The sequence below is a fragment of the Gadus chalcogrammus genome, chromosome 2 (genome assembly GCF_026213295.1).
Source record: "Gadus chalcogrammus isolate NIFS_2021 chromosome 2, NIFS_Gcha_1.0, whole genome shotgun sequence".
NCBI classification, from domain to species: domain Eukaryota; kingdom Metazoa; phylum Chordata; class Actinopteri; order Gadiformes; family Gadidae; genus Gadus; species Gadus chalcogrammus.
The window spans coordinates 5,910,980-5,937,623 of NC_079413.1; the positions used below are offsets into that span (position 1 = coordinate 5,910,980).

The 26,644-nt window shown below is 45.6% G+C and overlaps 3 protein-coding genes across 6 annotated transcripts in view; 2 read left to right on the forward strand and 1 right to left on the reverse strand.

The window, feature by feature from the left end:
• Window positions 1–277: 277 nt before the first annotated feature.
• Window positions 278–17,022, forward strand: prkacaa (protein kinase, cAMP-dependent, catalytic, alpha, genome duplicate a). Of its 3 annotated transcripts, none has more exons than XM_056577073.1 (10): window positions 278–1,150; window positions 8,269–8,330; window positions 8,746–8,874; window positions 9,347–9,445; window positions 10,962–11,044; window positions 11,490–11,616; window positions 11,745–11,840; window positions 12,009–12,131; window positions 13,231–13,395; window positions 13,753–17,022. In XM_056577073.1, exons 1-10 carry the CDS (start codon window positions 1,105–1,107, stop codon window positions 13,876–13,878), a joined length of 1,056 nt encoding a protein of 351 aa, XP_056433048.1. In that variant the 5' UTR covers window positions 278–1,104; the 3' UTR covers window positions 13,879–17,022. The 3 variants fall into 3 exon arrangements, with proteins under 3 accessions (XP_056433048.1, XP_056433055.1, XP_056433041.1); XM_056577080.1 differs by lacking the exon at window positions 278–1,150 and adding an exon at window positions 2,477–3,167 and having other exon boundaries at window positions 13,753–13,929; XM_056577066.1 differs by lacking the exon at window positions 278–1,150 and adding an exon at window positions 5,277–6,302 and having other exon boundaries at window positions 13,753–13,929.
• A 107-nt stretch (window positions 17,023–17,129) lies between these two features.
• Window positions 17,130–23,856, forward strand: samd1a (sterile alpha motif domain containing 1a). Of its 2 annotated transcripts, none has more exons than XM_056577047.1 (7): window positions 17,130–17,987; window positions 20,384–20,723; window positions 21,276–21,412; window positions 21,657–21,717; window positions 22,418–22,502; window positions 22,893–23,007; window positions 23,644–23,856. In XM_056577047.1, the coding sequence occupies exons 1-7, from the start codon at window positions 17,634–17,636 to the stop codon at window positions 23,788–23,790; spliced, it is 1,239 nt and encodes a 412-aa protein (XP_056433022.1). In that variant the 5' UTR covers window positions 17,130–17,633; the 3' UTR covers window positions 23,791–23,856. The 2 variants fall into 2 exon arrangements, with proteins under 2 accessions (XP_056433022.1, XP_056433031.1); XM_056577056.1 differs by having other exon boundaries at window positions 21,279–21,412.
• Window positions 23,857–24,877: 1,021 nt separating this feature from the next.
• The window catches only part of tecra (trans-2,3-enoyl-CoA reductase a), a 6,826-nt gene continuing 5,059 nt past the window's right edge, over window positions 24,878–26,644 (reverse strand). The window contains exons 12-13 of the mRNA XM_056577131.1: window positions 26,493–26,581; window positions 24,878–25,969 (exon numbers count right to left, since the gene is read on the reverse strand). Of these exons, the coding sequence (XP_056433106.1) occupies window positions 25,796–25,969; window positions 26,493–26,581 (263 nt within the window). The 3' untranslated portion in view covers window positions 24,878–25,795. The remainder of the gene's footprint in view (window positions 25,970–26,492; window positions 26,582–26,644) is intronic.

The following is a 26,644-nucleotide window of genomic DNA, read 5'->3' on the forward strand; positions in this document are numbered from 1 at the left end:
TTTTAGGGTTGAGCTTGCATTTATACTAAAAATAGAATGTATTTACGTCACATCCAATTCGTTGAGTTGTAGGCGTAACAACTTGGGAGTTTATCACGAATCATATATAACACTGGGCTCAAGCTATGCGATTTGGCTGTTGTATTTAAGACAAAATTCTCAACTAAGCATTTATCGTTTAAACTATAGAAAAATAACGTTTAATATACATTTCCAGACGCGCTGTCTAGCCTAAGAGGCGGGATAAAACAATTTGACAGACAAATCCCATTGCAAAAATGATTCGATATATTGATGCATATCCAATCAACAGTTGTCTTACGACGACTGTCGCCTGAGCAGCGTCCAATGGGAGGCGGGCGAGGGACGGACCAAGTGGATGGATGGCTGGAGTTACTCTCTGTGGTCTCAAGATTAATGGAGCGGGGCTGTTGACTTTAGGGATAGCCTAATAGATGGTTGCTCCCAGCAAATCGTCGTATCTGACGCCCGTTTTAAAAATTCTAGGAAGCGATCTTGACTCAATCAAGCAGGAGCATCGGAGTCGTTTCAATATTGTTTTCGTATGAATTGTATAGGCCCGACAGCACAGCGATAGCACCTGGCTAGCTGCTAGCCAAGTGGAGGCACAGGCCAGGGTACAACGGCGAAGGATTTGACAGGTAGTTAACGCTAGCCTGCTAGCTAAACAGCTCGCTACGTTTCGTTGGAAAATTATTTGTTTTCGACGTCCCCATCAGAGGATCCGAATGCAGTAAGGCAACTGTCAGAATACTAAGATAGTTCAAGGCAAATAGCAATCTCAAAAGAATCGGAGCGTATTTGGAAAATCTGCAAAGTGACTAGCCCGTACTCGTTTGATGTTGGTTTGCTTGGTATCCTAGCTTACCAACAACGTTAGCATTGGATGTGCCTAACTGGAGTTTTTCAAAGTCGACAACGAGAAGTAGTGGATGAAATATTGACATTTTTTAGTTGATAATGGTATCTGTTAGCTAGTCGCTAGCAAGACTATCGACCAGCACCGTTTGCAGTTAGCAACACTTGAAGGCTTGTGAAGAGAACTCAGCGCCAGCCGAGAGACTCGACCATAGACCTGCAATCATGGGCAACACGCCCACCGCCAAGAAGGGCAACGAAATGGAAAGTGGTAAGTACTTTATCTGCTGTGTGCAGCGGCTGTACATGACCCTAAAGTCTACGTTTGCTTAGGTCCTTTCCTGTTACTCATAATATCAGTTCAGAAAGGTCTGACTAGCCTCGGACATGTCACACCAGCCCTTCTTGCATTTTGTAAACTTTCGACTTTGAATAGGAAATTATCGGCCTGATTAAGGTAGTTTACACCCCCAATAATACTTTAGTTCATATGGAGTTGCGTGACAACAGCAACTTCTTCGTTATCACATTTCTAATATCACAACAGTAGGGAATATTATGCACATGCTCTCAACTGATTCTGTGGACGAGCTCGTGATTAAATGCCCCAGGTTATTAATCCAGTGACACACAAGTCAAACAGTATCGTATTGCTAGTTGTGTGTCGTAAGACAAATGGCTGAAGATTCTAAGAATCTTTAAAGATTTAGCTGTTATTCATACACCGAGTGCGTGTGTGTGTGTTGATGGTTCAGGTATTCCATTGATGTCATGTGGATACGAATGTTCATGTTATATACACTTGAGCCAAGTCTCACAAAACCGGGCTCATTGGTATATAACCCTTATACAGAGAAGCAAAAAGCCAACAGGATGGAGTCATATGATGCTTGCAGTGTGATCCTCTCCAGGCAGAAGTTGGAAGTGAAGAAGTCTCTTGAACATCATGTGATGGGTAGCGGTTAGAACAATATCACTTTATGTGGATAAACCTTGTTTTGAACTAGTTCTGCCTTTAATTTTTGTTGTCAGACCTGTCACTAGACTATATTTGTTCCTTGCTTTCCTTTTAATGAGCACTGTAATATTCGGTGATAAAGTCATAATCCCACATTATTATTAATTAATACTTGAGAGAGAGAAGAGAACAAAAGAAAACTTATTTTAATCATTAGTATATTTTGTATTCTCAATGGTTTTGTGTTACTTACTTTGCCATGCATACCAAATAGTCTTATGGGTGTATCCCTGTAGTTAACTATAAAGAACAAGTATATTTTTAACCCTTCCAATCTCCTTAATTCTCATTTGGCATTCCTTCTCCCTCTTTACTTGTGGAGAATCATTTGTCCCAGGGAGGGTTCGGGGGGCTTGTGATTTCATCCATAACACACCACAGCGCTCGAATGTCCTCGGTCTGAACAGGTATCTGTGAAATGATCCTCAGCTTCTTGTTGCTGCTAGAGGGTCGGTGTGAAGAGTGGCCCTCTATTCTGCATGTCATGTTAACCCCTGGCTGCCTCCCACCTTAACGGGGGGGGGGGGGGGGGGGGGGGGGGGGGTGCAGGCTTGCTCCGTGTTCACCGTATCACATCTCTTGGATTGGCTTTTGGCTTTCGTGGAAAGGGAGGAGGAGGGTTCTGTAAGCAGAGGAGGCGCCGCCGCCCGGTTTGTTCACATGCCACGCTTCACATCCTTATCAGACCTGATCGCCACGGTCCGCCCCTGATCCCCAGAGACGGGTGCGGACCAGGGGTCCGGCGGAGCACACGGCCCGCCAGCCTTTCCCAACCAGCAGGCAGCGGAGGGGGAGGACAACACGGCCCCAGCTTGAGGCAGGCTCTGAAGCGCATACACCATTAAGGTTGAGCCCCGGATCGGGTGTGCACTTCTGTCGGTCCGGTCACTGGTCAGGAGGAGAGGAGCGGTGCGAGCCGACCGTGTAGCTTGGATACAATCTGAGCTTTCGGTGCACAGGAAGAGGCTGGACGGACGGTCTTGAGCTGCAGCAGGAAGTGAAGTAGCAAGGGATGGCCTGGTCAGAACCACGTGCACCCACTCCTCCTCCACCTACACACACAAACACACGTGAAGGCGATTCCCTTGGTTTTACAACCCAAATCGAGACTGCACAAGCCTGTCCGGTCTCCGCCACTGCCCCATGTCTGTCCTGCACAGGCTAGCTGGGAGGCTGCTCCACCGTGCTGGGCCCTGTTTTGGGGACCCTGGCACTGGGGAGGGTAGCCCGTACTGCCAGCCACAGGAGGAGCTAGAGCCCTGCTGCCAGAGTGAGTTTTCTTTTTAGCCTGACGTGACGATAGAGCTTTACATGAGCAGGGGGTGGCTCCATCTATGCAGCCAATCAATGTCATAGTGTCTGTAAACCAGGATGTATGTGTATTTTACGTTTGTTTGAATAGAAAATAATCACCTTTTTCTTTCTATTCGCATCAATTCATCCTAATAATGAGCCTGCTGTTGATTTTATGAGCAAGTATGCACGTGTGGCTGCACAGCTGAGAGGTGTCAGTGCCATGTTTTTTAAATAGATTTATATTGGAAAGGTAGTTTCTTATTGTTTGTACTCTGTGACATGGCTTTGGGATGCAACAAGCGCGACACAGTTGATGGGTGCACACCCATTTTGCACAGACATACAAACAAACTCGCACAATATGGTTTTGGTTATTTTCGCCTTCCTACTATTTTGCATTCTTGGCCTTCAGATAATGGTTGGTTGTGGAAGTGTCAATCAGACACAACAGTTCAGAGCACAGAGCCATCCTCCAGTTGCCATTATTACTTGCAGTCAGCTGGGTTTGGTGATAAAACCTTTTTGATTGGCGTTGCTTTTACTTTATTGTTTTCAAAGTGACTTTGCTGGATATCGCTGAAGAAATGCGCAGGAACTGCCCACGCTGACTCATTATAAAATGAGTTGATTGTGTGGCTTAGTGGCTACCTTATATTATTAGGGCTGGATAAACACATAACTGCAAATAACAATTATTTTCCTGGTTGATCATTAATCAAGCGCATTTATTCAATTTAATGGCTATAGTCCATGCTAAATGCCCATTGCAATTAAAAGTGAATAGAAGCCAAGAGTCTCAAATTGTCTTGATTCATTTATGGTGCTGACGCTGTAAGCAGGAAATGTTTATGCGTAATTGACAAATTACTGAAATGATAGCAGACCAAGAAGCTATTTTTAACTCAATCTATTGCCTAATTGTTTCAGTGCTGATATGGACCACATGATAGTGTTCAATAGAAACGTGGCAGTCAGTCAAATTGCAAATTTCACACACTTCTATTAATATCTGCATGGTTCTCTTAGCCTGGGCTTGTGTAACGGGGGCAGGTTTGTGTTTGTATTGACTGAGCATTTTCTGCCTCTGACATGAAAGGGGCTTTGTAATCAGCAAACCACCCCCGTTGGACATGGCTATCAGTGCCCATCAGCTGCCAAATACAGTACTTTATTGATGAGACATGCCCGCCCAAATTGTTGAACTTGGACGGTAACTGTATAGGTTAGTGGTTCCAGCACTGTTCTGTTCTGGATCACATGTCTGCGATGATGATAGCGGTTTTCCTTCTGTCACGGAGCTATATACAGGGCCGGTGAAAGTGGTTGCTGGTGCTCTTAATGCACTGATGAGACGGCATAAGGGAAGATATTTCGGTCATTTAAGATGGTGCCCAATCTGCCCATAATCAACTATGTCTTTCTTTGGCACTTTGGCAGTCACCTTAAGGATTGCAAGTAAAAGTTACTCGTTTTTTATAACATGCTGACATGGCAAGATTTCGGACACATTTAATGGGACAAGACTCCTTGTTCACGTTACACGTTACTCACGTTACACGTTACTCCTTGTTAGTATTTAAAGAGACGATATCTGCTATCCCTTATTAAAACGTTCCATTTCTATGGCATAGCTGTGCCAAAAGCCAGTCATCTTTTCTAGCGTCAATCATCTACTGTACGTGATTGACCTGGATTGGTGCTTCAATAATTGAAATTGAGTGCAATGGGGATTTGTTAAACATGCTTTGCACTTTGCAAAATGCCAGTAATCAACCTTCAATGCTCAGGCTCTCCTGCACAATTATCGTATACTGGGGTCTTTTTTAAATGTTCAGCAACTTGCCAGCTTGCATGTTGATATTGTTTAATTTCTGACATGCATACGTACTAGTGTATCTCACCCAATAGTGCAGTTTTCTTTTTCAAGAAGACGTTTAATAGCTGAAAAAGTGGGGGAAAATGCTTTGAGTGGACATACTGGACATTACTCATATTTTGGCAGGATCCAAAAATAAAGGTTGGATCAGTTTCGTCAAACAAGCCCCCCCCCCCCCCCCCCCCTCATTTTCCTGTGCATGAGACTGGGCCATTGAAGCCCAGGGGAGAGATGTACTGTGCGATTGATTTGTAAGATCGATTCCACGCTGGCACAGCAGAATCGGCTGGTGGGGAAAGCATCTGAGCAGAGAGGTCTCGCTGCCTCGCCTGGCCCTGTGCCGCCGCTGGCATCCCTCGACAGCAGCTCACTTCAGGCCTATAACCTGCCTGGTTTAACTTGGAAGCATTTCGTCTCCGATGGCATCCGTCTACGGATTCTATTAACAGTACGTTCTCGTGGCGACCAATCGACCTGGGACTTGATCTCCCGAGTGACTACTTAGGACTATTTCCCTGTAGATCATTCGCTGGGTCAGACATTTGCATGGAGATGAATCTAACCAGTGTTATGGCGAAGCCCTGCCCCCTCTGTGACTATGATTGGATCAATAAATAGCCGTCCGGTGTGTTTTTTATTTTTTTATTTTTTTTGGTGCGAGTGTGTATTTGTGATTGTGTATCTTGACAGGAGAGGGAGAAGAGCAGTGGACTCAGTGTGCAGAATAAATATTGATACAAAGCGAGCAAGCGTCCAATTGATCTGTGAGTGTAACGGGAGCGCTGGCGCTGTGGGTATCGTTCTGGGCTGCACCTCGGTTCAGAGTGGCACTCATTGCCTTCATCATACCTTCACCATAGTCCTCTCATGCTGGACCATACAGGTGCAACATAAGCCGGGGCGTTTTGGAATATATTTTTTTCCAGCCAGAAGACATTTTTCTATTTTAAAACGGCGGCAGACTTGACCTGAAGTTGGGTCTTTGCAGAGCGGGGACGAGCGTGGGTGAAAGGTCATGAATTGGCAGCTTTGAGAAGTAAGAGGAGGAGGAGGAGGAGGAGGAGGAGGAGAAGACGAGGAGAAAGAAACAGGGACACACTTAAGGGTCGATGTGTGACCGGAAGAGCTCCAGGAGGCACGCTGGGAAGAGGGAGTCTTCCTCGCGGTCCTCTGAGGCCCCAGCGGCGGCGGCACCGCTACTACCAGCAGAGGGGCCCCCAGCCGCCCCAGATGGTAAGGGGTGAGGGATTGGGGTGGATGGTGTTGAGGGAGACTACGTCATGCTCGTTCGCCCCCCCCCCCCCCAACCAGGTAGCCATGGCAGCCTCTAAACTCTAACAAAGTCAGACCCTAAAAAGATTCTTCAAAGGCGGCGGTTGATTTAGGCGTTTCTGTGTTCGTGTTGTTGAGTAACTCTGTGGGTCTTCACTGTTTGTCTCTGTTGTTATGGCGGGAGTTATTTCATGTGCAGCATGCGCCTGGGCAACGTCTCAATGCAAGTGGGAATTGAGCAGCTTCCACAGAGAAACAAATGTTTCTCAGCGGTGACCAGCATGCTCTCAGCGAGGACATGGTTTAAACATGTTTATGTGAACTTTGCTCTTTGGCATTTTTGCTGGCTTTCTCCAGTCCTATTGTTGGAGCGGTCGGTCTCTGGAGTATTGGCAGGAAACCACATAGCTGGTTCTGTATTAGCCTTTTGTTTAGTGTTTGGTTTGTGTGAGTGGCCCTGTGTGAGAACCACTCACTGAAATGATGTTATTTGCCGTTATTGCCATTTTTTTAGTTTGTACCGTTGAATGTGGATCCGACATTGTGGGAATTAGCTTTTGACAACTAAACACCACGTTAGGGAATAATAAATTAAATTATGAATTTTATGTACTTCAAATTTTACTTGCATTGTTTTGGCCTAGCCTACTTTAATATTTCCAGAATGTTGCTGTCATTAATCAATTGCTTCTGAATTTTGCAATTTCAAGTTCCAAATGTATTTTGGTTGCGATTAATTTCAGTTTGACATGAAATGCAAGTAATGGAAACACAAACCCTTATCTTCCATCAGAAAGGCCTTGAGGTTTACAATCACCTCGATTGATGTTTATTGTTTGACTATTTTTAGCACAATACACTATCAGTCAGTGGTTGACGGTCTGTGTTTGACTCACCGGCATGTCTAGTGGAATAATTTATTTTTTTACCATTCTCATCCATCTCCACCATATTGTGCTCTAGTCTAGCAGTGTTTCCTCAACTACTTTACACACACACACACACACACACACACACACACACACACACACACACACACACACACACACACACACACACACACACACACACACACACACACACACACACACACACACACACACACACACACACGAAGAGGAGGAATGAGGCAGACCTTATTATCTTCGTGTTCCCACAGAGCAGTTTGATTAGCCTTGTAAAGATAAGGGGCGACAAATGTGAACTTCTGCTTATGATGGTGCTTTACTCCATGCTAGTGGGGCGGCCCACCCCTACCCCCGCTTCCAGAAGAGCACATATGTTTGTTGCTTTATCTCCTTTTGCATGGGTACATACTGTAGGTGTGTTCTGTGTGTGTGTAAAGTCCATAGTTCTGTTTATGTATACAACCATGACCTTAGCCTTGTTAGCTACTAGCCTAGGCCTAGCAATAGCATCGGAGCAAGCGAGTTGAAAAGTAGAAGTAGAAAATGTTGTGTAATGCTTTGGAAGTCCAGTCATAGGGGTTAGCCAGATGGATATTTGAGTAGTTAGTTTCATCTCAAATTCTGTTGCGATAAGCACCATTATTCAGGACAAGAACATATGACTTGGGGAATATGTTCAGCCCTATGTCATTGCTTCCTTGCTATGATACTTTGTATTTCCAGCAGGGGTTTTCACCATTTAGTGAAAAACAAGTCATTTAAAGTCAGTTACCGACAAAATAGGGTCTTCACAATTTTACTGGTGTATGTAGAAGATGTGCCAGAGTTGTGCTACAACTCTTGATGGGGTTAAAGTGGGCTCTATAGAATACAATAAGGCCCTGAGGTGCATTTGTCCTCATGATGAAGTCATAGAACGGGCCGTCTGTTAAAGGACAGCTCTAGTTAAGATGCAAGTATGACATGTGAATGAACACTCTCTTAATCGATCTGGGTGTTTGTTTTTTCTTTATTCACAGTGAAGGAATTTCTTGCCAAAGCCAAAGAAGACTTCCTAAAGAAATGGGAAAATCCAGCACAGGTAAGCCCACGCCATTCCCAAACGTCTATAAACATAAGCCGTAAATAAGGAAGTAGTCAAGCTCAGAATGGATTCACCCCCTTGTCAGTAGTGGCTGTCTGCCCTCTGCTGGACACTTGTGGGAATCGATATTTAATCCAGTCGTCCTTCAAAGCTTGAATGGAAATGTCTGGGTTATAAATCATGTGTTGATCTTACCCTTGTTTTGGATCAATTATGTGGATTCTGTTAGTATCTAGGTACAAGTATGTATGCCTATTTTTTTTTTAGCAATTTGACACCAGAGTTTTCAGAAGAGTCAGTATTTTCCCTAAGGCACATTGTTGGAATAGGTGCAGGTATGGTGAACGGTGAGAGATCATTGACCCTGTCTTTCCTCCCCTGACATGCTCTTCTTCCGCCCCCTGTCCTCTAGCAAACCGCGGCACTGGACCACTTTGAGCGGCTCAAGACCTTAGGAACGGGTTCGTTTGGTCGAGTCATGCTAGTCAAGCACAAAGAATCGGGCCAGCATTTTGCCATGAAAATACTTGACAAACAGAAGGTAGGCCTCCCTGGTTAATGAGGTGTGTGTGTGTGTGTGTGTGTGTGTGTGTGTGTGTGTGTGTGTGTGTGTGTGTGTGTGTGTGTGTGTGTGTGTGTGTGTGTGTGTGTGTGTGTGTGTGTGTGTGTGTGTGTGTGTGTCATGATCTCCACTTACTAGGGAGTAACTGGTGTAAAATAAATCAGTGAATAGTCAATCTCACATTATCGAATAATCCGTGGCCAAGTACCCTCCGTAAATGCAGATTCTATTCATATCTGAATGAAGTTGGGTTGAATGACAATTCATCATAGTAAACATGGCGGCAAAAGTCTACTCCTCACCGGGGAACGGAAACATTGCTTTGAGGCGCACCAGGAATCAGAAGTCATGAATGAGGTGTGAATGAGTCATCGACACAAAGGTGCTGATTGGTTCAGTGTGACGGCGATAGCCGGGTCCGATAGGCTGACTGTTCCTCCTCCCCCTCCAGGTGGTGAAGCTGAAGCAGATAGAACACACTCTCAATGAGAAACGCATCCTGCAAGCAGTGAGCTTCCCCTTCCTGGTGCGGCTGGAGCACTCGTTTAAGGTGAGCGGCACACGCGGCGTCTCTAGTGGGTTGAACTAGTCGGCGGTGAGCGCTCTAGGAGTGTTTGATCGGTTTTAAGAAAGCAGGACTCCTTTGGAAACTGTTCTTGTCGATTTTGTTTTGAAAAGCCCTTAATCACAGTTCAATCTGAAAGGGATTCACACCCCACATGATGTGACGCCCACTGAACATGAAGAGAATAATATAAAATGCATATAAAATGTCAAAGTTGAGTGTCTGTTAAGCTTAAATTAAGATTTGAGGATAAATAAACGTTAGAAAATCCTTTTGTTTCCTGATCCGATCTGTAATCAGTGAAGAACGTCCCTGTGTTGTGAGTTTTGTTGCATCTATTGGGTGGTAAACCATCCTGAGTAGGATGGAGAGGTTTTCAAATCAAATGGAAAATATGCAATTTTCTAATTAATTGATGGTACTAATTGTTAATAGTTTTAGTCATGCGGCCCTAACGCGTTAAGACAGTAATCGGTCTTGGATACTAGGCAATTGCCTAGTCTAGTCCATGTGTTGTGGAAGTGGTGGCTAGAAGGAAAGCTGATAGCGTCACACGATCAGGGCATCCAATCACAATGTCACAGACCGGTCGGGTGCATTCAGCCACAACCAAGTTTGCAAATCCAGACCATAATCGCATTTCAAAAGGCATTGTCCAACTAAATTGGATTCCCCAAAAAAATATTTACTAGCAACGGTTTTTATTCTGTAAACCTACTCATTATTGATGTGAACTTTTGGACTTTAAACAAGCAGAACTATATTGTTCTGGTTTAATCTATGGGGTCGATAACGATGCCGTTTGATATAAATCATGTGGCTCCTCGGTTATCATCCAGCGGGATCTGATTTGAGAGTTTTTTTCATTGCGGTGACAGAAACCCAAAATACAAGGAGGAAGCCATGCTGTCTATAGATAATCACTACACATGTCAGGCAGACTTTGACTCTTCGCTTGATCGCTTCCTTGTGTCTTGGAGGAAACAGGATTTTTTTTTTGGGGGGGGTTAAACGATGATTGCCAAGTCTCAGAGTTAGATATTCATTAAAGTATTGAAAGGTGTTTTAGCACGTGACCTACTGCACTAGTGGCTCCCAAAATGAGAAGGGGTTGCTCTGCAGTAATGATGCGTTGCTTGCAGAGAGTGTAGGAAGGTGAGTGATTAATAATTATTAGAAAACATGGGATGTAATTAGGCTACCCTGGATCTTAAAGTAAATGAAGGGGAAAGGACAGGATTAGCGAAGGTCTTCTCTTGCTCGACCATGGAATAGACCACAAGAGGGACGACATTACCATTTGCCACCCTATAATCGATTAGTTATCTTGTTTAGATAAAATGTATTTTTTTTAGTAATTGTATTTCTTGAGTTTGTCAATCCTTTGGGAAACATTATGTGGCTGAGAAATCGTCAGTATTCAATAATGAAATGCAGCGTTTTTAAAATTCAATGCTAATGACCATGATTAAAAGAGTGTCCTTCTCCCTTCTCCCCGCAGGACAACACTAATCTCTACATGGTAATGGAGTATGTTCCCGGGGGCGAGATGTTCTCACACTTGAGGAGAATCGGCAGATTCAGGTGAGCAGATTCACCCGCGTGCACACACAGAAGTGTACACACACGCACACACACACATGTACGCGCGTACCCACACGCACACGCGTGTACATGCACACACATGTATGCGCGTACCCACGCGCACACTCATGCGCACACTCACGCACACACATGTACACACGCACACACACATTTACACGTGCGTACACACACTCAAGTGTTTCACTATTCACAAGGTTGTGACAATCCAAAAACCATCTTTCGAAAAAGAATTACAGGTGTCTGTCACAAAGTCACCCCTCCTCTATTCTCTATCCACCTTCACCATCGTTCTCTATCCCTTTGAAATACACACGCACTACAAACAAACACACACAGTACACACACGCACATGCACACGCACACGCGCACGCACGTTCATATATTGGGGCTCTACCGACCATCGACTTCCTCTATTTGCGTACAGCGAGCCCCACGCCCGCTTCTACGCCGCCCAGATCGTGCTGACCTTCGAATACCTTCACTCACTGGACCTCATCTACCGAGACCTGAAGCCAGAGAACTTGCTCATCGACCAGCAGGGCTACATACAGGTGTGGAGTGGTCTTATCTATTTTGTTGGTGTAGATGGGAGATGCTGCTCTCAATTAAAAAAATATGGGGAGTGTGTTTATGTTTCCACGCACATCGGTGATGGACGCTCGTCCTGCTTGTCCACCAGGTAACAGACTTTGGATTCGCCAAAAGAGTGAAAGGGCGGACCTGGACGCTGTGTGGGACGCCAGAGTACCTGGCGCCGGAGATCATCCTAAGTAAGGTGAGTCCTACCGGGGGTGAACCCACTGCCTGGGCCAGGGAGGTCCAACGTTTGAGGCATTTGCACTCTGGACTTTTGTAAGCACTGCGCAAAACATTTGAACATATCCTCTTGGTTGGGAGGTGGTTCCTCAACGCTGTGCTCCCTTGTCTTCCCTCTTCCTCCCAGGGTTATAATAAGGCCGTGGACTGGTGGGCCCTGGGAGTGCTGATCTATGAGATGGCGGCTGGCTACCCCCCCTTCTTCGCAGACCAGCCCATTCAGATCTACGAGAAGATTGTATCGGGGAAGGTGAGCGTCTGGTATCTGGTCCCCGCCGACTCAGTGGATATGCGTCTGGATTTTGTGCTTCCCCCCCCTTCAGATGCTATGTGGCCGATCCTCTGCTTATTTTGTATCCGTCTATACGGAGACAGGGGGGGGTTTGCGGAGAGTCATCTCTGCAGCCTATAGCAGCATTTGCGTTTAGTGGAAAGGTGTGATCATACGAGACGGGTTGAACGCGAGCCACTTCCATCGTTCTCCTCCAGGGGGAAGCGGTGCTGCGATGTTCGGGGGGGGGGGGGGGGCGTGTAGCCGAGGAGGGGACTCGCTTTGAAGTTGAAAGTATGCCAACTTTGACGTGGCGCACTGCATGATGTAACTCGCCCACCCTTAGAGTTGCAGCGTGATCCAAAAAGACGGAACGTTTTGAAACGGATTCCGTGTGAGTTTTGAAAGTTGCCGGGCTACTCGTCACCCGCCCTTACGACGGGCAGTAACGCGCCGCAAGGCAACGCACCTTTAATCGGCAGGGCTTGTGATTAATTTTAATACACAAACAGCTCGGGGCGGTTCACAGCAGAACAGAACCTCGAGATGTTTGGATTCAACCATTTTGTAGATGCAACCTGTTTTTGATTCTCTTCCTAATCTTTGAGTCGCCCCAAATGGTTGTTTTTTGTCGATAACAATGATCATCAAAATAACAATAATATCTGCCCACCATAATGCAGCCAGCCGGCTTTCTGTTCAATTATGGACAACAGAAAAACAAAAAATAGTGACTACTCTAAACTGGGACAGCATCACAGAGCATTATTTGCCAGGAAACGAGGCAAAAACACAACGGATAACGACTCCCAATCCTTTTACACCTACATTTGCCGCTCGACCACTGTGCATCGTTTAGTTATTGGGCCATTTAGTAGGTGGCAGATGTGGGTGGGCTGCCAGCACTAATTTTCACCAATACAATGTGACATAGTTATACTTAGAACTGCAATTATGTAATTTACAGTAACGCTAGAGTGGGGCAGGCAACGCTATAGCCGCTAATCTAACGATGAAGCGTTTACGGGCCGCCCAGAATGTTGACCGTTGCCCTCGGGTGTACCTCTTGTTTCGGCAGGTTCGGTTCCCCTCTCACTTCAGCTCGGACCTGAAAGACCTGCTGAGAAACCTGCTGCAGGTGGACCTGACCAAGCGCTTTGGCAACCTCAGGAACGGAGTCAACGATATCAAGGGCCACAAATGGTTCGCAACCACTGATTGGATCGCCATCTATCAGAGAAAGGTAAACACGGCAGCCTTGGTTCAGGACTTGGTTGTTTTATAAAAAACAGACAGCCCTTTCAAAGCAGCCGACACATTGACCTTGGAACAGAGTGAATGTGACAGAAGGCTGGCTTCAGGATAGGTAGGCCAGATGTCGGTTCAGGTCACTGACCTAGGTCACTGACTCATTCTTGGCCCAACGGGGAAACTCTCATTACAGGGAAAAGTAAATCGTACCGCACCCCCCTGAAAGGTAAACATTCCTGAATACAATTATACAACCTGGGGAAAGATTAAATCACATGCTGCCCGCCATGTGATTTATGCACTGCATACGATCCGATGGGTGTTAAGGCCTCTTCCTCTTGTCTTCCAGGTCGAGGCTCCCTTTATTCCCAAATGCAAAGGCCCCGGCGACACGAGCAACTTCGACGACTACGAAGAGGAGGAGATCCGAGTGAGCTTCACGGAGAAGTGCGGGAAGGAGTTTGCGGAGTTCTAGATCCGTGCTTCAGCTGCGGATGGATGAAGAGACGGGGCTTTAGGATAAAATACAGGGGGGAGGGGGGATGGATGGAGGGGGGGGGGCGTGGGACTGGGGAGGGCGGGAGATGAGGGCATGAGGAAAAGGAAATGGCGGAATCCAGGTTGGAACTGCTAATTTTGCTTCTTTGTAATGATGATGTAAAACTAAAAAAATCTCCTTCAGCCCCCAACCCCCCCTCACCCCCCTGATTGAGAGATTGGCAGAGCAAAAGTTGGATCCAGCAGTGTTGCCTTTTCTGATTTTGTTTTTCCTCTACTGTTACCTTATTTGTTTTTACTTTCTCCCTCCTGTGTTCCGTGTCACGGGGGTGGAAGGAGAAAAGAAGGAAGGAAAGGGGCCTACGTCCTCCTCTCTCACTCTCGACTCGGGTCTCTGGTGTCTCTCTGACAGGTGTGGTGGCGCCTCGGCGACGCTAGGTGTCAGGGCGCCGAGGTGCTAAATCTGCTGGTCCTCCCTCCTCCACCCACCCCCTCCTTCCTCATGGGTGCCCTCTCCCCTTCCTACATGCTACCTGCGAAGAGCGCTTGTCAAAATCTTCTGTCACCCTTATCTCGCTTCCACCATCCTCCTCCTCCTCCTCCTCCTTTTTTTTTTCTTTCTTCTCCAAAATTATGTCCAAGCAATACCAAGTCAACAGACGTGCCTATCACAGCACCCGCGGGCTGAAAACCCGGCGTCAGGGCGTGGACGCAAAGCTTCGGCGGAGGTAGCCCTTGTGCCCATCATGGCTTAAGAAATTATACAAAATAAAGCTTGACAGTGCACCTGCCTTTGTCTGGAAAATGTGGCACTGTTGTCGGATAGATTCCTGCTTTTGCAGCTGAGGCAGTGGTAATCGTTTATCAAGAGTAAAACAAATGATTTATCCGTTTTTTTTCTTCATCTAGATCTCGCTTATTCTCCGCACTTGTGAAGAGAGAAAAAATGTATATGAGCTCTGCATTCAAGTTTGTCTTTTTCTCTTAGCTGAATTTACGAGAGCATTTTTAAAGTCCTCTTTGATCAGTTTGTCATTTGTATGTCGGTCTCTGTGCTTGAGTGTTTTTTAGTTTTCCGGGGTGGATTTGAAAAAGTCACGATTGGCAGCAACTAACATTGTATTCACACACTCCAGACTTGTTTATTTAATCATAGTACACTTATACATGTATATTGAGATATATATATGCGTGTATATATCAGAGAAAATAAAACATTCATACTCCTATAGTATCATGGCTGTAAACCCGAAATTTAGGATTTTCATAAATCAACAGGTTTGAATTCTGCCAAATTTGCAAAGTTAAGGACATTGCAAAGTTTTCTGTACGTATCTATGATAATGAAGGTGGTGGATTTGAATACGCAAAAAAAGTAGCAAAATGTTTCAAAAAAGTGCATGTTATTTTTGTACAATATCACTTTTCAAGAGGTAACCGAGCATCAAGTGTTGAGGTACATGGGGGGTGGGGGGGGAAGGATGATTGAGAGTCACACAGTGACTGTTGCAATCGACTCCACTGTGCTATTTGGAGGACAGCACGATTTAACCTGACGGGCATCCTTGCTTCTGGAACCCTTGTTCATTTGCTCACTTGTTGGTAGTAGCCTCACTGATAATTGTCCATTCACTAGGTCTGCATAGTTTATGTTTTTTGTAAATACCCTGAACAAAGTTTGAACCGAGGAAGGTAATGCTTAACGATGACCCCTAGATTATGTTATCTTTTTCCGCCACATTAATTTATATTAACGAAAGACAATCGCAGACCAAATCCAAATGCTGGTTTGTTGACTGATTACATTGTCTTGGTTTAATGATGTATGTATGCTTTTTGGCTTCCATTCTTATTTTTTTCCGATATGCCCTAGGTGCTAGAGGTTGCCATCCACTAAGAGAATAATACTTATTTCTGTGAGTTGTTGCTGTGCATCGGTCTCTCATACGGTCTTGTAATGCATCCCCATTTTTAAGTGTATTCCAGTCAGATGATTTCATTCGGCCCATCACTCTTGTCATTTCTAAATGTTAAGAAAAAAAATGCAGAATGCCTTTTTGAATGTCTCTGGTTGTGTGGAGTTCAGGAGAAAGTTTCCACAGCGTTTTGAACTCTGAAGATGTTTCCTTTCTAAGTATTGATGTGTTTCTCTGTTTTCCTTGCATGTGTGACAAAATGAGACAGCAAGAATTGCCCTGGACCCGTGATGTGATTCAGGAGCCACAGGGCTCTCAGACCCCCCCCCCCCCCCCCCCCCCCCCCACACACACACTTAACATGTTGCTATTCTCATTGCTATTGCTTATTTTAATTTTTCGTTTGTCCGCACATACATGCAATGAACAAGTCCAAGTAAGCCTACAGACAGCCACACTTACAGAAATATTCAAACATACCCACACCCACATACAGATGCACACAGACACTACACTAGGCTACTACTACTGCTACTACTACCCTTGTCAAATCTCAATATGATGAGATTGATGTTGATGCATATGTTATTTGGTCTTAATTCATTATGTAACTCTTTGAAGATGGCACATGTAATATATACTTCTGGGTCTGCAGACCATGTGCGGATGAAAAAGTGATCAGTGTTGGTGGGTCAGAGGAACAGTACGTTGACTACTTATAACACCATAAGGCCATAGTATTTCTTTTTCTCCCTCTATCCCTAATATCCCACCCCTATTTAATCAACCAAACACGTTCAACTGCTTCAGGCTTGACCTTCACCCACTACACACCCAAATACACACACATACACGTATTCAAACACAGTTATGTTGGCCTTCTGATCGCGTTTAGTTTCCACATGCTCATCTTTCAAAACATTACTCTTTTTACATTTGGAACGTTATTTTGCGTTCATGTTTTCTAATTGTATTTTCAAAAAAACGTGAATCTCTCTTCCTTCTAACCTGGGTACAGTGATTGTGTAGTCTATTGTACCTTTTTGGGAAACAATACTATATTTCTGCCTTTGACAGTCTTAACTATATTACCCTCTGGAGAACTTGACAGATACCCTTAGACAATGAGTATGTTAAAAAAAATACATAAAGTAATATTTTGCAAAATGTATCATTCCAATAAAGTTACTTGTTAAGACTAAAATCTCAAGAGTCATCCTTATATGTTTACTTTTCATTCGGCTGATACCTTTGTGTTTTTACCCTTGTACAGATCTCATCAATAAGTCGACGTGGGATATTTTAAAATCTATGCCTCCTGAAAACGCATGATGATTAGTTGTCACACTTAAAGCGTGCTGTCGGGCTGTTCATCAGCATAAATATAAAATATCAGTAAGCACTAAGAACATCCTACTCTTATATGAACCAAATACATTGATAAGACACAGCGGCAGTTTACTGCTACGTCAAATGGGATGAACGAGAGAGCAAGTAAATAAGAAATGTCAAATCTGTTTGACATTTCAACAAGTTTGCGGCGGAATAAGCGATTGAAGAAGAACCGAAAGGCTGGGTTAGAAGCTCGTGCCTGGTGCGGGTCGCCGCCATGATGTATGTCACTTCCACCTTAAATCCCTCTTGTGGCGAAACTTTTTTCTCTTTATCTCGAGCGGTCTACCTTAAGCGCACAAGCAACGCAGGCGTACAGCGAGGTTTCCGCTTCTCCACCGGGCTCGGACCGCGGTTCACGAAAACAGTCGGCAAGGTTGACGCACCGACGAAAAAAAAGAAAAGCTAAAGCCACTAAGCACAAATGTCTGATTCTAAGTACCGTGAGTGGATTCTGGATACCATTGACTCACTACGCTCGAGAAAAGCCCGACCAGACCTTGAGAGGATTTGTCGAATGGTCCGGAGACGACATGGGTCTGATCCAGATAGAACCTGCGCAGAACTCGATAAACTGATCCAGGAGCAAACTGTATTGAAAGTTAATTACAAGGGATCTATATCGTACCGCAACGCCGCCAAGGTACAGAGGAGAAGCAGGAAAAAAGATGACACCTCAACAAGACGAAATGTGGTGGAAGAAGCTAGTCATTCCGATTTGAGCAACGGGGACAGCGCACTCGGTCCCACTGACCAAGATGAGACGGAGGATTTGGAGGTAACGCAAGGAAACCAGCAATATGCCGTCTCGCATTACGTGCATATATTACTACCATATCTCGCCAAACAAACGGATGACAGGGGTTAAAGTGTGGTGTGCATGTAAATGGTTTCTGGTTTAAGGTAGTGGTGACGATAGTGAACGCAAGTGCACCCAAAAACTGCCGCAGACGGGGAGCGGCTGTTCTTCTCACGAGCGCTACCGGAGATGAAAAAACATCAACAATGGAAGCTGCGCGTGTAATGTCGGCTGTTTCACGGGGCGACTGCAAAAAAAACTACACTTTCACCCAATTTCGTCGGAGAACAAAAGAGTACGTGAAAAGTTGTCCGGGTCCCATCCACGGCGACCACCATTATCGGCAGCCGAAAGCGCTTTTCAAGCCCAAACTAAACCGTATCGGGCGGGGGAGGGGGCTAGTCGGAAAGAGAAAAGTACGAGACGCTGCCGACACGCGAGTCTGAGAGAAGGACGATGTTACGTGGATTCGTTCTTCGGGGGTGGGGACGGGGGGGACGGGTGGGTGGACCACGGTGCTTTCTGCAGACTGAAACAACAGCACCCAAAACTACCGTGTGCGTGTGTTCCATCGCAGGGGAACACTGACCTGGTGCAAAGTCAAAGTAGGTTGGCTATCGTGATAGCTGGCTGCTCGAGGAAAATCGCTACACGGGTTTCGCCATGGCTCGCTCGAGGAGCGCTCCGCGAGACAAGAGAACGGGGAGGTCTTTTCGCGCGACTACTCAACTCCATGCGCACTTTGGAGGAAGCAGGAGTAGAAAAAAACGCCTACCGTCGGCCTCTATGTAGTGAGCTTATGTTCAAACGAACAAACAAGGGGGCCTAGACGGGGACGCACCGTGTATGTCGACAGTTTAGGGATTTTTTTTTTTAAACAAATGATAATGCTGATAGAGACGAAAGGGTGGTGAATAAACACCCATTTTTGACGAAAGTTGTAATGCATGGTCCGATGGCGAAATGCCATAAGTAGCTCTTTTTCTCGGGGCGGACACACAGGCGCGCGCTCGCACTCGGCGGTGTTGGACACGCAGTCGCACAGACAAATTCCTCCTAGCACATTTTTTTTTACTCATAGCGAGCAATCGACGAAACGCTCGGGTGATTAAAAGAGTCCTGCGTTCGAAACTAGTTGTTCTGCTGAAAAGCCAACGCGTCGTCGCAGATCGCAAAGGACTCGATTCTGTTCCCATTGCACCGCGGTATTCAAAGGCAATTATTTACCACTACAGCGGTCAAATTGCGACATCTGTATGAGCGTGTTTTATGTGACACGGTCTACAATCAGTACAGCCATGACCGCATTCCTTTGTAACGGCGTACGCTTCACAGGGTTTGGGTTAGAAACAATGGATTTTAATTCATTTATGTACGTGTACCCTTTCGATCTGCCTGTCGGCGCATACGAAGATAAGTCTACCCGGTGAGAAAAAACACGTAAGCAGCCAAGTCATATGATGAACTTGGCCTTTGTTCAATAAAACGGTGTCCAACACATCATTTAAATGTCTAATCTGCAGCCTCCCGAACCTGCTTTCTAGGGCCCATGTGTTGATTCAAACACATTACAGTACTGCCCTATCTCTTTGTCCATCTAAAAACACACACGTCACGTACAAGCATACATGCATACACCATCCCATACAGGCATACATTCATACATCATCCCATGCATGCATACATACGCCATCCCATACATGCAAACGTATACACCATCCCATACATACATACATCTTCACATGCATACACTCACTATTGCAGACATACATGCATACATACATACATACATACATACATACATACATACATACATACATACATACATACATACATACATACATACATACATACATATTCACACACACTGTTACATATTCACACACACTGTTACATACATACATACATACATACATTCATACATACATACATACATACATACATACATACATACATACATACATGCATACATGTGCTATTCATAAATAGTTAATCATAGATTCTAGGAACCGTCATAGAGAGTCACTGGGGTGGAACCCGCTTGTTATTCTGGCTGACGGTTCTATCGTCATGGAGAGTTACACTGGAAAACCTTCTAGATTGTCAGGCTGACTGTTCTACCATCAACGGGATAACAGTACAGAACCCTCGCATTATTCAGGCTGACGGTTCTGCAGAGAAACCACCTATTGGTCATCCTGACAGTTCTACGAGAACCTCCCTATTTGTCAGGCATAAGGTTCCACCATCACAGAGATGAATAGTAGGCAACCCTGTCGTTATACAGGCTGACGGTTCCACCGTCATGGAAAGTAAGGTCGGAGAACCTTCCTATCACTCCGAGACTAACAGTAGAGAACCCTCTCGTTATCCAGGCCGACGGTTCCACCGTCATGGACACCGACAGCAACGGCGACGAGGACGGGGCGGAGGAGAGCCGCGACGGGCAGGACGGGCCGTCCCCCAGCCACACGTACGAAGACGCCGCCACGCTGTGCGCCTTCTCCGCCCACGCCTTCTCCGCCCCCTGCTCCCCCATGGGGCCCCGGCCGGCCCCCAGCCCCGTGTCGGGCGCCGACGCCGCCTCGGCGCCGGCCTGGAAGTCCGGCGAGAGGGCCAGCTCCCTGCCCCCCTCCAGCCCGAGGGCCCCGGTGCACAGTGACTGGGCCCTCGGGGCCCGGAGCCCCGCGGAGCACCAGCAGAGGGAGGTCAAAGGTACGAGAGGCGCGCCGCGTGGATAGCATGCCCCACCGTAACCAGGGTTACTGTGGGGTCGCTCTTCCAGACCTTGGGTACGTTTCTATGGACGGCCAAGGGTCTGGTGGGCCCGGGGCGCTCTACTAGGCCGGTCCGATGCGCACACATGATGTAAATAATGGGTTATGTCTCATGTTTACGTTTTGGGGCGTACATTGGCACGACAGAATGGGTATTTATTAGTGGCTCATAGTAAACACAGTTCTAAGAACAAAGTGCTGCATTTCTGTGACTCGTTACCGTACATTTATTTGGCTGATGCTTTGATCCCAGGAGACTTATAATAAGTGCATTAAATCAGGAAATCACATCCCCGAGATTTTTAGGAATCGTCGGAGTACATGCAATTGTATCAAATAGGCTATCTTATTTATAACTATTTATTCTTAATTTGGATGCATTTTAATCAAAACATAAAGTGTAATCTTTAGCCATAGCCATAAGGCCAGTGCATGACGTAATCCGCGCGGTTCCACATGGCTTTAATCCACATGGTTCCCTTGGTGTCAGCAGGAGCGGTGAAGCCTGCAGTGCCGGCTGTGGCCACTAGTGTGGCTGCCTTAAAGAACAACGTGGAGGCGGGGAGGACGGAGAGCATCAGCTCGGACCAGCTGGTCCCCGACTATGGAGCTAATGGAGCACGAGCGGTAATGAGGCCGTATTGGTGTTGTGCGACGATGAACAACTGTTGTCGTCATTGCACTTCATTGTATTTGCTTTAACCCGCCTTCTATGGCAGATTTGCATTTTGGTTCTTGTCTTACGTGTGTGTGTGTGTGTGTGTGTGTGTGTGTGTGTGTGTGTGTGTGTGTGTGTGTGTGTGTGTGTGTGTGTGTGTGTGTGTGTGTGTGTGTGTGTGTGTGTGTGTGTGTGTGCGTGTGCGACCAACAGGAAGCCACCAGGAAGGTTTGCGATGGCCGAGCACAGACCCTGCCGGTGTCCACTGACAACGGTGAGTTACGGCTTCCTTTTGGTCTCTGTTGAGCTCTTCCTTTGAAGGGGGGATGCGCTTTATTAATGCAGCGCATTTGTTCGCTGAATCGACGTTGAATTCTGGGTCAGGGAATGTTAATTGTTATGATTACCACTATCCAGTAATAAGGTGTGACAGGTGTGTTAAGGCTCATCATCATTTGTTTGATGTATTTCTAGGTGTTAAAATGTTAACATGTGACATTATAGTAGGGGGATGGATAGTCCTAGTGGGTAACATGTGACACGGAAGTTGAAAGGTCGAGGGTTCGAACCCCAATGTAAACCAGTATATCTGTAGGGAGCCAAGTACATACTATGATCGTATTTATTCCTACTTGCGTTTATTGTAAAAAATAACCATTTAGTTAATATTTCATTCATAATTCATGTACTGTATGTGCTGTATATGCTGGTGCACATTAGCAGTAACACAGAAGGGAAAAGGCAGTGTAGAGTTAAACCATGTGCAGGCGGGTCTTCCGTCAGCCGCTTCGTCAGGTCATTATCCATGTAGTGTGGGCGGTAATTAGAGCCCCCTGGCCGGCCTCGACCAATGAGAGAGAGGCATGGCATGACCAGACCCCATTAGACCCGTGTCTGTTGGCTCACGGTATTATAGAAGCGTTGACATCCATGAAAATATCTGGAACAAGCCACCTTTTGCTTCATTCCTTCAGGCACTCCTTCCAAAAAGAGCGCGGACACAGGCCCGGTGGCCACGGCCGAAGAGCCCATCGTCAACGGAGGGGACCCCAACAAAGTGTGAGTATCTGTGGGTCCGAAGAGTGAAGCAGGCTGGTCTTTTGCTCAAATAGAATAGTTGTCATTGTTGTGCAAGTGCTACGACTGATTTGGTTCCCTTTCTAAATTATAATCCCGTTTGATGATTTGCACCGATATGTATTTCTTTATTATTTTAGGGCCAGTAGTAGACGCAATATTTCGCCTGTTTAATAATCAATTTGCATACAATTTGTGTAAGCCTCTTGTTCTCCATACTCGTATAAACTTTTAACCACTAGATGTCCTCATTGACAAATAATTAAATTCCACGTGCCTGGTTTGTGTTGCAGATGCAAACCTGATCAATCCCTTGACTCTGTTGACTAGTTGGTGGTTATTGCCTGACTCATCCTTCCTGTGTTATTTCAGCTGTGTGAAAAAGGAGAAGACGGGCCAGAACTTACTGCAGTGGAGTGTGTCGGACGTGGCCGGCTACTTCTCTGCTGCAGGCTTCCCAGAACAGTCTATGGCTTTCAGAACACAGGTTGGTGCACTACCGCCAAACGCCACCGGGGGCACTGTCTTGTTTAGGCAAGACAGACAATTTGACATGAGAGAATAAGTAAACAGTGGACACAGCTGTGGTGTGTTAGCTCAGCGACTGACTTCAACATGGATTTACATACTTGGCACATGTGCTGATGTGGGCTTTGACGGAGGGATTAATATGGCCCACTTCACATTTCCTAACCGATGAGTTCATGTGAGGGAGAGTGATGTCGTCAGTCACTTGCTTATAAGTCAAAGGAGGCAGACTTGTGTTGGCCATACAAACAGAGCAGAATAGATTCATAGATTGGAACAACATTCCTGGTTGCTTTGAGCTTTTGTTTTTTTGCTCTGCTGGTAATTTAATGCAGTCAACTCCCAAATTATAATGAACTGACTAATGTGATGTGTTTTGTTTCCATGACGATAACAACACGTTGTTTTTTAACTATATTAAGTGGGCGGAAAACACAGTTTGTCCCCGGAAGATTTAAATGCCGAATTTATATACAATATAAATTAGGGAGAAAAATTGAACATGTAACGTCCAAACATTTTATAAATGTAATAAAATGTACTTACTGATTGGAGTTGATTGACCACCATTAACATTCCCATTCTGGCCTGGCAGGAAATTGATGGGAAGTCGCTCCTGCTGATGCAGCGGAGCGACGTGCTGACCGGCCTGTCAATCAGACTGGGCCCCGCCCTCAAGATCTACGAGCGTCACATCAAGGTGCTACAGAGAACCCACTTCCTGGAAGACGAGGACCTGTGAGTCAGTTGGCGGTTTTTCTTTCTAAAAGAGACCAACGCTGAACACCTTCTGCGCCATCTCCACAGTGCCGAGGGGGGAGGGGAGGGGAGGGAAAGGGTGGGAGGGAGGGAAGGAGTATCGAGAAAATAAGAAAAAAGCACATGACAGCCTCAACCCTCCAGGTTGGCTGTGAGAACCAATGACCAGTCATCCTACCTCTCATTGTGGTCTGTGAAGCAATGCTGTTCATTCCACCCATTAGTTAGCTAGCTGAGCTATAGCTGCCCTGGGTTAGTTTTATAATTTGAGCATTGGGCCGAGCCCCTTTCCTCTCTCCCCCCCCTGACACAGAAAATCGGGACGAAGGGACTCAACCTTTTGTGTAAAAAGGGGCCCGCCTGTGAGGTCATGTGGTCACAGAGGGGTGGGGGGGGTGGGGGGGTTGACACTCTGCCAGGGCGGGGCCTTACTCCTATTGCCAACTTGGAAATAAGCAGGCCGGGCGAGCCTATAAATGAAAGGACTTTAAGTTTGATCAGCAGCTCTTCTGAGGCAAACGGGCACCGAAAAGCATGTTTGGGTCGCCCTTTTCCCTGCCAGCCTGTGATTGTTGAATGGGACTTCATTGCACATCAAATTGAACCCCGGGCCAGAAGCCTGACCCACCACGCCTACAATGCTCATGTCAAAACAACATCGTCAGTGTCTGGTTGGCAATGCAATATAATCAATATTATATACTACGACCTGTTTAGCGAGGCAATATTTTATGTGATCTGTTGTTCAACTTTTTTTTCCTCCATTAGATTTTAAATTGAACCTGTTGCGATGAAATGCACCCCATGCAGGCCCCAGGGAGACTACCTGCGTACCTGAGGGGGTAATTCAAATAATAGCGTGGTCTGGGAAACTCGAATTACTGAAAACATTGTTACAATGAAAACATGGAGCGCAACGCCCCTTTCCAGAGTGGAGATTTTGATCAAATGCAATATACCGTTTGTCCATTGTCTTCTTCCATTTGTATTGTTGTGGTATCAGTCATCCCTCTGAAAAATGTAACATTCCATTTAACGTACCGTACGTCGTCTGTGATGTATCTCCATTTGTAAATAAAACAAATAAAACTTGTTTTGCAGTCAGTAGTGCAAACTTTTATTTGAGCACGAAGAGTTGGCACTGAAATATTATTTTTTCTGGATCATTCGGTGTCCCACGTCACCACTGATCCATTTATACAAACCACATTTAGTATAAAGCAGATTCTCTATTTTTAAAAGCACTTTATAAAATAGCTTTCGTGAAATTCTGTAATTGTTAAGTTATTACCGCTGAAAGCCAATGTTAGCCAAGAGTATCGATGGCACTTTGAGCAAAGAAAAATGTAATTCTGCTTGAATGAACATTACTGAATCAATAGAACATTTATACTAGGAGAAATAACAGTATAACACAAGAATAAGGACAATTGGGGGTAAAGGTCAGAGAAACCTTGAAACCACAAAGTAAGTCTCCAATTCACATTCTAGAGAGCAGCTACAGGCTGTAAAAGGGTATTGAGCAGAAAAGGGTTTATCTCGCAGTTACTGAACAAATTGCACACTACAAGAAGAACGCGTCTCTTTTTCTCTATCTACAAGTCACCCAATGTATCAAAGGTTGAAGTCAGACTCTGACGCTTGTGTGTCTGCAGTTCAATGCCACATTCAGTACGCTTTCAACAAATTTAAGACTGGTGCACTTAGGTCTAATACAAAAAGTCAAAAAACCAACACTTCCTCCCTCCAAGGTACTCTTTAACTGAGACGAGCCTGCATCTCCTTTTAATGAAGAGGGGAAACGGGCAGGACAGGAGGAGACTTCATGGTTCCTCTACATTAAACCTCAAGGACATGGCGACCACTAGATCAGAGGGGGGGGGGGGGGGGGGTTCACTGTATTCGGCCGATAAGTGATAAGTGATGAGGGGCACTGGCATTATGGTAGTAGGTTAACCAATTTTTCCATCTGCCATCTCGCTTAGCGTCTACAAGATGAATGGGATTATGGAAGAGCGCAGGGTAGGGTAATCCCGGAACTCCTTAACGTAGCCGCGGTGCTTGCCTTTGGCCCATATAGTCATCTGGACGAAGCCAACGATGGTGAAGAACGCGACGGGAACGCACTGGGTCATTACCGTGAAGCCCAGCCAGGTGCCAAGCTGTGAAGGAAACCCAAAAACATTAGGTCCACACTCCGGGACCACACAACAACAGGGTGACAAAGCGGCAAAAATAAACAAGCACCCGTACACACAGGCATGCACAATAACATGGCTAGTGGACGCTATGCTATGCAGGGAAACTGCATGGGGAAAGAAAGAGGTTCAGGGTGTTTGTCAGCTAACACCTTGCTAACATATCTCCAGTAATAGGATATGTGCTGATGTGTGGAACTGGTGGCTGCCGCAACTGCTGTGGGCCTCTTTCAGCTCACAGCCAGATCCAAAGATTGACAGAGAGATGGATTTCATTTGTCATTTGACTATTGTCCTCTTGAGATATTTTGAGAACGCTTTTATCCCTTTGCAGTGAATTGTGATTTTGTGCCAGAATGTTCCACCATGCAATCATTTTCAGAATACAAAATACCAAAGATGTTTCGCATGAAGTATTAATAGAATTGAATGACAACATTCTAAAGTATATTGATTGCATTTGAATGCCTTTACTGCTTCTGCTTACCTCATATGTGTAGTTCGGGCAAGAGACCAATGCAAAAATCCAGGTAAAAGGATTCTTTGTTGGATATGGAATTTTCTTTACTTTTGAACCTATTTAATAGAAAAGACAATCAAATGTGGAACAATTGATGTTGTCATAAAATGATGCAGAGC

Coding starts and splice junctions, on each gene's coding strand:
- prkacaa (XM_056577080.1), top strand. CDS start 3,041: ATGTCTGTCCTGCACAGGCTAGCTGGGAGGCTGCTCCACCGTGCTGGG. Junction 11,045..11,489: donor AGGAGAATCGGCAGATTCAG/GTGAGCAGATTC, acceptor ATTTGCGTACAG/CGAGCCCCACGCCCGCTTCT. Junction 11,617..11,744: donor ACCAGCAGGGCTACATACAG/GTGTGGAGTGGT, acceptor CTTGTCCACCAG/GTAACAGACTTTGGATTCGC.
- samd1a (XM_056577047.1), top strand. CDS start 17,634: ATGTCTGATTCTAAGTACCGTGAGTGGATTCTGGATACCATTGACTCA. Junction 21,413..21,656: donor GAGCTAATGGAGCACGAGCG/GTAATGAGGCCG, acceptor TGCGACCAACAG/GAAGCCACCAGGAAGGTTTG. Junction 21,718..22,417: donor GCCGGTGTCCACTGACAACG/GTGAGTTACGGC, acceptor TCATTCCTTCAG/GCACTCCTTCCAAAAAGAGC.